Source organism: Protobothrops mucrosquamatus, unplaced genomic scaffold, assembly GCF_001527695.2.
Source record: "Protobothrops mucrosquamatus isolate PMUCROS unplaced genomic scaffold, P.Mucros_1.0 scaffold_292, whole genome shotgun sequence".
In the NCBI taxonomy this organism is placed as follows: Eukaryota; Metazoa; Chordata; class Lepidosauria; order Squamata; family Viperidae; genus Protobothrops; species Protobothrops mucrosquamatus.
In genome coordinates this window covers 68,390-78,645 of record NW_015386368.1, presented here as the reverse complement: position 1 = coordinate 78,645, position 10,256 = coordinate 68,390, and the positions used below count along the sequence as shown (strand labels likewise).

The window sequence follows — 10,256 nt, the reverse complement described above, 5'->3', positions numbered from 1 at the left end:
GGATTGGCCTAGGGGGGGATTTTATAGGGATTTTAAAGGGATTTTATAATTTTAAATCTAATACAGGTCATTTAATATATATTTTAATTTGGCTTTTAGATATTTATTGTATAGTACTGTTTTTATTTACCTGTAAGCCGCCCTGAGTCCCTCGGGAGAAGGGCGGGGTATAAATTAAAGTAATAATAATAATAATAATTATATTTATAAATACACCAAATTTTATATAATTCTACCCCTTCATCCCCTTCCCTCCTCCCTCCCCCGGACTTCCCAGAACTGAGTACAGGGATAAATACATAACATCCCAAGTCTAAAATAAGCTATCAATTCTACTGAATATCCAATCGAGCGAGTGACTTCAACAATCTGGCCATCACACCGGAGAAGGAACTCCGTTGAGCTACAAGACATTTCACTTTAAATGTCCGGGCACGGGAATATTTAATATCAGTGGCGAAACCGATTAAAAAAGGTAGCCGTTGTTGCCGTCAAAAGTCATACTCACTTAACAGCATTTGGGTCTAAGCTAGCGTATAAATAATATAAGCATTTCATCCTCTCTTCGGTTTCCAAATTGTGAGGAACGAGATACTGAGCGAAGATTTTCTCCACCAGCAATCTGCAAAGGAAAATAAATTCAGGCGTCGTTGAATCCTGCTTTTAGTTTAATACGTTAAGCTTTTTTAAAAAGGGAAGCTGTCCTATACACGGGCATACGACAGAGCAAGGTCTGCAAGGCCAAGAGGAAGCAATCCATTCCCATAATACATATTTGAATATGTCCCAAACGTGTTTTTTTTCCAGGAGACAACTGGATTTTCTTGTTTTTCTTTGAAGACATTTCACTTCTCATCCCAGAAGCTTCTTCAGCTCTGACTGGATGGTGGGGGAACGGAAGGATTTATACTCCTTGCAGACAACTGGTCATTTGCCTTCTTTTAGAGCAGTGGTTCTCAACCTTTTTAATGCCGTGACCCCAACCGGTCGTAAGTCGAGGACTAAACTGGTCGTAAGTCGAGGACTAAACCGGTCGTAAGTCGAGGACTAAACCGGTCGTAAGTCGAGGACTACCCAACTGGTCGTAAGTCGAGGACTTTCCCTGCCCGGGAACGCCGGGCATGCGTGGTTCTGCCCCCTGCACCTGCCGAGGTGTAGCTGGCAAGCGGCAGAGACTGAGCAGGCCGGCCACCAGCTGGCCCAGCCCAAGGGAGGTAAGGCACCCGCTGGAAAAGGGAAAAAAATGGTGGGGAAAAAAAATGGTGGAAAAAAAATGGCGGACAGCCTTGCTTGGCGACCCCCGTGAAATGGCCGATCGACCCCAAATGGGGTCCCGACCCACAGGTTGAGAACCACTGTTTTAGAGAGTTGTTGAGGCCACTTGGCTTTACTTTACCAAGTAGTCCAAATGGGCGTGGAGCCTTCTTGGAACTGCTGAAAGGATTGTGTTGTAGGACTGCTGAGCAATTGTTGACAACACAGTCCTTTCAGCGGTTCCAAGAAGGCTCCACACCCATTTGCACCACTCAGGTGACCCTGAGGACACAGATAAGCCTCCAAGTGGCCTCGAGGACTCTCTTAAAAAAGGCAAATGACCAGCTGTCTGCAAGGAGTATAAATCCTTCCATTCCCCCCACCATCCAGTCAAAGCTGAAGAAGCTTCTGGGATGAGAAGAGAAACGTCTTCAAAGAAAAAACCAGAAAGTCCAGTTGCCTCTTGAAAAAGCCCCTTTGGGACAACTGAGGACTCAGATAAACCTCCAAGTGGCCTCAACGACTCTCTAAAAGAAGGCAAATGACTAGTTTTCTGCAAGGAGTATAAATCCTCCCTTTCAGCAGTTCCCAGAAGGCTCCACACCCATTTGCACCACTCAGGTGACCCTGAGGACACAGACAAAGCTCCAAGTGGCCTCAAGGACTCTCTAAAAGAGTGCAAATGACCAGCCGTCTGCAAGGAGTATAAATCCTTCCATTCCTCCACCATCCAGTCAGAGCTGAAGAAGCTTCTGGGATGGGAAGCAAAACGTCTTCAAAGGAAAAACAAGAAAGACCTCTTGAAAAAGCACATGACTGGATGACTGAGAATCTCCACAGATATTTGAACATGCATTTGCCAGACGTAAGCGGCCAGCCAAGTAGCCGGTCTCTACTAAAGGACGGATGGAAGGGTCGGGTTGCTTTTTGTGACTTTATTCTGGGGAAAGAGCAGATTCCCATCCACTTACTTATCATCGATGCTGTTCTGATAATAGATGTGCAAAAGTTTGTCCTTTATCCAGCTGACTTTCTCCGCTGCGTCTTTTCCAGCTTCAGCATGAAGGCAGTATTTCTTGTATAGCTGCGCAAGTCCCATCATTGCTTCTTTCCTTACCCGCCACTTAAACAAAACAACAAGAAAAGAAACACACACCCAGGTAGGCCATTTAATTAAAAATGAAGGACCAGAACAGGTTAGAAAAGTTGTAGCTTGTGTCGCCACAGAAAAGTCAACCCTCTTTATGTTAAAGGCATTATCTTCTTATATATAAATAAAAATGTAAATGTTCGTTTGTTCAAAATCTTACATCTCCAAAAGTTCTTCACCGACTGCTTTGAAATTTTGACACAACGTTGCATTCGAATACGCGCGTGTTTTTATATACCTACTATTATATAGACGTCACACCTGTGACAGGTAAAAACATGTTTTGAAAAACAGCGCCATCTGTTGGCTGAGTGAACGAGAGCCACAGCAATGCGTGGCCGGGGTACACAACTAGTAAAAAATATATCGGCAATTGAGGTTGTCCCAAAGGGGCTTTTTCCAAAGGCACTTGGATCTTCCTTGGTTTTTCCTTGAAGATGTTTCGCTTCTCATCCCAGAAGCTTCTTCCAGAACTGAACAAGGTTCTCGAACGAGAAGCGAAACGTCTTCAAGGAAGAAAACAAAAAAAAACAAAACAAGAAACTCCAGTCGCCTTTTGAAAAAGCACCTTCGGGACGACCGTCGCTTGGATGGCTGAGAATCTCCACAGACCACTGAGATTGCAATTTTTAAATGATAAAAATCGATGCAATTATCGCGCGGCTGGTAGCAGCTGCCCCAAATTTTGGGGAAACCATTTTTATTTTGCAAAAAAAAACAAACGCAGCGGTGGTAGGAAATGATCTCACGTACGCAGAGCAGACTCCCGAACAAGAAATGTCGGGTTTTGTCTTTGTCAACATAAAACATCTCGTCGATTTTTATACTCAGATCAAAGGGGACGCTGGCAACTGGGCTCTCGTTCCAATCTGCCTTTCGTTTATAACACAAAAGCATGCCGTTTTTTTCCCCCCACCCACACCCTCAGGACATCTGGGGAGTCTCTGATACTGAAATGATAAGACGCAAGCCACGTTACCCGCTTATCCAGTGTCCTTTCTCTGACAAAACCCAGGAGCTGGTCGTTGACTAAAGAAAGATCTCGTTTGCCCGCAGTGATGATTGTGACAATGACATCATGGCGGATGGCTTCTTCCGGATCGTGGGATCTCACTTTTAAGTACTCTGGTTTCAAAAAAGAAAAGCATGTAACTTCTACCCAAAAAATATATATATACAACGTATTCAGGCACCTGCAACTACAGAGCAAAGCCTTTAGGAATATTAAAATTATGAGGTACGAAGCGGAACAACACATCGTCAACAAAACCTGTTTCTAAGTAACAGTTCAAGAAATGGACAGCTGTTTGTCTGAAATAGCATAGGGTTTCCTGCCTGAGCAGGGGGTTGGACTAGATGACCTCCAAGGTCTCCTCCTCCTCCCCTCCTCCTCCTTCTGCCATATCCGTTATCGGACGCTGGCGATCATGTTGGCGATCCTGTTTTTATCAGCAGCTACACGAAAAAGTGCTGCTGAGTTTTGTTCAAACCAGTCCCTTAGATTTTGAAGGTCCCTTCCAACTTTTATTATTATTATTATTATTATTATTATTATTATTATTATTATTATTATTATTATTATTATTATTATTATTATTATTATTATTATTGATCATCGCACAGTCAGCCAGATGTTCAGACTGGATTTGGCATTTTGTCTACCTATCGAGTCCTTCCCAAGGACCTGGGATAGGCAGATGTGGATGTTTGATGGTATTACAGATATCGTCGCAGGATATTATTATTATTATTATTATTATTATTATTATTATTATTATAATATACGTATAAAGTTAAGTAGGCAAGCAACTAACAAAGAATGACGACGGGAGGTCTGGTTTGTAGAAAGGCTGCCGCATTGAGCTCATAATTTGATAGTATTTCACAAACGGATTGATAAAACATTTCCTCTTATTTTACACGCTGGGCGGTGCAAGATTTAAACAGCGTAACGTTTCCTATTCTTTCTATGGAGAAATATACCTCCAACATGCCTTTTCAGCCTCATAATCAACAATACTTTGATTATCAAACCACGGCTGCATCTCCACGTTATTTGTTTGAATCTGTTATCCTCCTGCTTTTTTTCCCTCCAGTTCTTCTGAATTAAAATATCTTACCAGTCAGATCCTTCGCTAAATCTGGGTGGTTCATTAAACAATGACTTGCAAATTTTACACTTTCCAATCTCACAGGAACGTGAATGTCATTGAATCTAGAAGAGAGGAATATATGAATCCAAAAATTATATTCAGCTCCAGTGATGAATGCAATAAAATAAATAGGCTTGTATGAAAGTGTGCTTTCAGAAAGCAACATACTGCAAATATATAATCCAGGGGTCTTCAAACTTGGCCCTTTTATGACTTGTGGACTTCAACTCCCAGAATTCCTCAGCCAGCGTCGCTGGCTGAGGAATTCTGGGAGTTGAAGTCCACAAGTCATAAAAGGGCCAAGTTTGAAGACCCCTGATATAATCCAACATACTGGATATCCAAGAAAAAAAATCTTCTATTTGGCTAAAACAGGGAAATGATAGATGGCATTTCAATTTCAAAATACACTACATGAATGTCATTTACCGTAATACAGTAAATACACAGAGTATTTTCTGTATTACAAATTTTATACAGGGCTTTTAAGAACAAGTAAAGTTTTCTTTTTTTAAAAAAAAAGTATTACAGAAAAAGAATGGCTAAAATCAACCCAACCAAATATATATATATATACAGGCGAATTTCTCACCGTCCAAGAAAACACTGCCAAAGTGGACGATTTTGCGTTGCAAGGTCCGAATCTTTGGAACCAAATAACTTTGCTAAAAGCCTTACAACAGCTAAGCGTTCTTCTCCATCATTGCTCTGTTGGTTAAAAAGAAAAAAAGGGTTGTTTTTTTCCCCCCACTCCGCAGGTAACAATTTATTAGCATTAAANGGAGCGCTTTAAAAGTTGTTACTAACACCTTGAAGCGCACCCGGAAGGCCACCGGCAGCCAGTGCAGCTCGCGCAGGAGAGGTGTTACATGGGAGCATCTAGAGGCCCCCAAAATCCCCCACGCCAGAGTTATTACGGGAAACACTTGCCAGAGTTATTACGGGAAACACTGCTGTTGTTAAGTTAGGAACACAGTTGTTAAGTGAATCTGGTTTCCCCATGGACTTTCCTTGTCAGAAGGTCACAAAAGGTGATTTACATCACAGAGGTCCCCAACCTTTTGGGCACCAGGGACCGGTTCCGTGGAGAGGGGCTTTTCCACGGACCAGAGGGGGCGTGGCTTCGTGAGCTGCCTGCATCCCGCAGATGGGGCTTTGCTTGTTTGTGTGGACCGGTTGCTGGCATGCCCAAGGACTGGGGGTTGGGGACCCTTGATTTAGAGCAGAGGTCCCCAACCTTTTGGGCACCAGGGATCCGGTTCCGTGGAGAGAGGTTTTTCCGCGGACCGGAGGGTGCGTGGTTTCGTGTGCTGCCTGCATCCCATGGATGCTTGTTTGTGTGGACCGATTGCTGGCATGCCGTGGACCAGTACCGGGGGTTGGGGACCCCCTGCCCTAGACCAGAGGTCCCCAACCTTTTGGGCACCAGGGACCGGTTCGGTGGAGAGAGGTTTTTCCACGGATTGGAAAGTGCGTGGTTTTGTGTGCTGCCTGCATCCCGTGGGTCTTTGCTTGTTTGTGCGGACCGGTTGTTGGCATGCCGTTCACGGTTCACGGACTGGCGGACCCCTGATTTACATGACCCCGGGACACTGCAATATGAGTCAATTGCCAAGCGTCCGATTTATGATCGGGGGATCATGTAGCTACTGCACCAGCCGTTATGTTGTATGCCAATTTTTATCCAGCCAGAACGTGTCTTTTTCTGTGACGTGTTTTGAATCCGTATGTAGAGTCACAATCAGGCGATCCTCGACTTACAAAACTTCATTTAGTGACAGTTTGAAGTTACGACAGCACTCGGGGGAAAAATGACTACCGGCCGTTTTTCACACTTAGGGACGTGGCGGCATCCCCCCGTGGTCACGTGGTCTAAATTGGGGCCCTTGGCAACCGGCTCATATTTGTGACCGTTGCAGAGTCCCAAAGTCAAGGGGATCCCCTTTTTGTGACCTTCTGACACAAGAGGGAAGCCAGATTCATTTAATAACCATATTACTAATGGAGCGGTTCACTTAACAACGGTGGGCAAGAAAAGGTCATAAACTTTTTCTGAACGACCGTTTCACTTAGCAATAGTAATTTTGGGCTCAAGCGTGCCCGTAACTTGAGGATTACCTGTGTTGCAAACGTAGCCTCACTAGTGCAGTATAGATGGGTTACTACCACTTCCTGTGATCTCGACAGGAGATCCACTTCATGGTGCTTCACAACCCTCTCTAAGTGATTTATAGGGTCAGCATCTTCCCCCATCCCCCCAACAATCTGGGTCCTCATTTTGCCGACTTTGGAAGGAAGGATGGAAGGCCGAGTCCACTTTGAGCTAGTCGGGATCGAACTCTTGGCAGTGGGCAGAGTCAGCCCGCAATACCGCATTCTAACTACTGCGCCACCGCAACTCCTGATGCCATCCTTCTGTGTTACAGCCTAGGACAGTGGTGGCGAACCTATGGCACGGGTGCCAGAGGCAGCACTCAGAGCCCTCTCTGTGGGCACGCACACCGTCCCCCCAGTCCTAGGCCTTCAGCTGGGTTTTATAAAACCTTTTCACTTTAGGCCTCCACCGCCATGTGCAAAAAAAAAAAAAAGGTTCAATCAGTCAATTTCAAGTTCTTGTGGGGGACAAAAAGATCTTGCAAAGTTGGAATTGATTGATTGAACTTTTTAGTCCCACCCAGTCTGCCGTTACCACTGCAGCCACACCCACCCAATTGGCCACACCCACTCGGCACCCGACGATGCATATGTGGGTTTTGGGTTGCAGTTTGGGCACTCGGTCTCTAAAAGGTCCGCCATCACTGGCCTAGGATGTTTTTACTTATTCTGTTCCAGGATTTTTAGGAAGTTGTCCAAGCGAGAGTTACTTCCATTGGCAAGTAGAGAGATTTCTTCTTAAAGACTCACAGATTCATACACGACTATCCACAATCACAATGTCTGATCTGCAGACACGCATTGCGATGCAACCTTGGCACCCTCTCCCCTTTTGTGCTGCCCTCTCAGCGACGTGCAAAAACGCACAACAAAAAACAAGATTCGCTTTTTCCTTAGGCAAATGCCACGGGCTTTCATACCAAAGCACCTGGAGGCAGGAGAAGCAGCAACGGGTGGAAACTAAGCAAGGAGGGAATCAACCTAGAACTAAGGAGAAACTTCCTGACAGTTAGAACAATTAACCAGTAGAACAACCTGCCTCCAGAAGCTGTGAATGCTCCAACACTGGAAGTTTTTAAGAAGAGACTGGACAGCCACTTGTCTGAAATAGTATAGGGTCTCCTGCCTGAGCAGGGGGTTGGACTAGATGACCTCCAAGGTCCCTTCCAACTTTACTATTATTATTAACAACCTGCCTCCAGAAGCTGTGAATGCTCCAACACTGAAAGTTTTCAAGAAGAGGCTGGACAGCCACTTGTCTGAAATGATATAGGGTCTCCTGCCTGAGCAGGGGGTTGGACTAGATGACCTCCAAGGTCCCTTCCAACTTTACTATTATTATTAACAACCTGCCTCCAGAAGCTATGAATGCTCCAACACTGAAAGTTTTCAAGAAGAGGCTGGACAGCCACTTGTCTGAAATGATATAGGGTCTCCTGCCTGAGTAGGGGGTTGGACTAGATGACCTTCAAGGTCCCTTCCAACTTTACTATTATTATCATCATCATCATCATCATCATCATCATCATCATCATCATCATCATCATCTAACGGAATTTGATGTAAGATTAAACTCTTCTTACCTTCAGCTTGAACTCCAGCTGTGGCATGACAGACAACAGCAGGTTAGGATCGACAGCGAAAAGTTCTTGTATTAGATCAAATATATGCTCAGACAAGTCACTCACAGAAGACTTTCCTAGTACCAAAACCTGATTAAAAAACTAAGGAGAGAGAAAAACGCTTGCTTTAAAAAGTTAAGTATTTTCAACGCGGCTACACATTTAAACCGATTGTTGCCAGGACTCTTGTCACATTTTTTGCAAAACTGGGTTCAGTATTAAGGCAATCCTCCTGCCTTAATACACCTTGGCCCCTAACCTGAGGTTGCCCCTCCCCTCTGCTGGTTTTCTGGGTAAGACCCAGCTCTATCAACTAGTAGGCCGATCCAAGGGTGGGACACAACTCTGAGGGTGGCTGGGGGCTCGAAGGCACGCCTTCCATCTTATTTAACTTTTATTTTTGAATGGATTTTTAATGTGGATTGTATTGCCTGTTCACTTGTAAGCCAGCCAGAGTCACTTCGGCAGTGAGATGGGGCAGTGTTATCAATATGACTGGGAAATAAATAGAATTGTGGTTTCAATTTCTATTCAACACACAGCATCCCCTATCATTCTCACGGATGTATGTTTTAGAGAGGATTACTGGATGCCAATATTCTCAAGATAGCAAAAGCCATTAAGCATTCCCGTCTCTAGTGGTAAAGCCAATTAAAAAAAAAAACATAGGCACTAAGACTAAGTCATTTAAAAATGGAAGGCTAATCTTTGAAATTGTAAAAGCAAGATTATCGCGTGGGACGCATTTTGTGCAACAGGTACATTTCGCAAGAACACAGTAAATTAAAAGATTAGCATTCCACTTCAGTGCAAATTGTGGACTAACATTCTGGTAGTCCAGTCAATCAGGATCTGATAGTATGGAAATGAGGCTTAAACAAGCAACCTTGAGAAAGGAATAGCCAGGATACTACCCAGATGTAAAAAGCAACTGCAACTATGATCTTATTGAACAGGGGTCTTCAAACTTGGCCCTTTGATGACTTGTAGACTTCAATTCCCAGAATTCCTCAGCCAGGCTGAGGAATTCTGGGAGTTGAAGTCCACAAGTCATCAAAGGGCCAAGTTGGAAGACCCCTGATATTGATGGTTTGTATGACGACACAACATCATTAGTAATTTTACCTAACTGTATTTTACACACACAAACCCATTCACTTCCATCCCTGCATCACACATTAACAAGTTCACAGATAACCCTATTCAAATGAATTATCCCTACGTAGGTACTCAGCCTTAAAAGCTAGCTTTTATTTGGAAACTCATATTTTTTCTCCAAGTGGCTTGCAGGTTTTAAAGTGTAATACTTTAAAGTAATACTTTCGGACAGACGGTGTATAACTCACATCGCTGCTAATTATTTCTACTTCTAGACGTAGGAAAGTCTAAAAAAAAATCAATGTGTTACAGCCACTCATTTCTTCTTAAGCAAAACTGGGTAAGACAGCGCTGACTGCCTGGTCATGAATTCAGCTGATCTCTGACTGAAATAGAGTGGGAAGGAACAGAGCTGTGTAATAGATGTGGGATTATGATTGCTGAGTAACTGTGTAACTGGCCTCACGGTGCATGTGAAGTATCAATATTCCACTTTCGAATTTAAGGAATTTGCTGTAACGAATCCAAGGACGTATTCAAAAGAAGTCAGATTTTAAAATGTAGCAAACACTTCCTAGGTCAAAACCTTTTAATACGTACGTTGGCAATGCATGGCTCAATGGTTTGAACTGTTCTTTTCAACAGGATTTTTGCAAGGTCAAAGGCTTGTTTATTAAGGTTCTAGAAGAAAAGGAAAAAATGTTTAAGAAAATTACGCTTGTTATCAAGCAATTTATGCTAGTCATTTCTGAACAGAAGGTGTGAAGCAAACTCTAAAGTATGCTATCTATGCATGAGTGTGATAGGTAGACAGACATTTTTTTT

At 43.5% G+C, this 10,256-nt stretch overlaps 1 protein-coding gene across 1 annotated transcript in view; it reads right to left on the bottom strand.

Annotated features, from left to right (window-relative positions):
- Positions 1-10,256, bottom strand: part of PDS5A (PDS5 cohesin associated factor A) — a 66,223-nt gene that overhangs the window by 27,700 nt on the left and 28,267 nt on the right. Inside the window, exons 7-13 of the mRNA XM_015831957.1 lie at positions 10,032-10,112; positions 8,295-8,435; positions 5,150-5,265; positions 4,525-4,619; positions 3,384-3,529; positions 2,226-2,377; positions 509-622 (exon numbers count right to left, since the gene is read on the bottom strand). Coding sequence (XP_015687443.1) covers positions 509-622; positions 2,226-2,377; positions 3,384-3,529; positions 4,525-4,619; positions 5,150-5,265; positions 8,295-8,435; positions 10,032-10,112 — 845 coding nt within the window. The remainder of the gene's footprint in view (positions 1-508; positions 623-2,225; positions 2,378-3,383; positions 3,530-4,524; positions 4,620-5,149; positions 5,266-8,294; positions 8,436-10,031; positions 10,113-10,256) is intronic.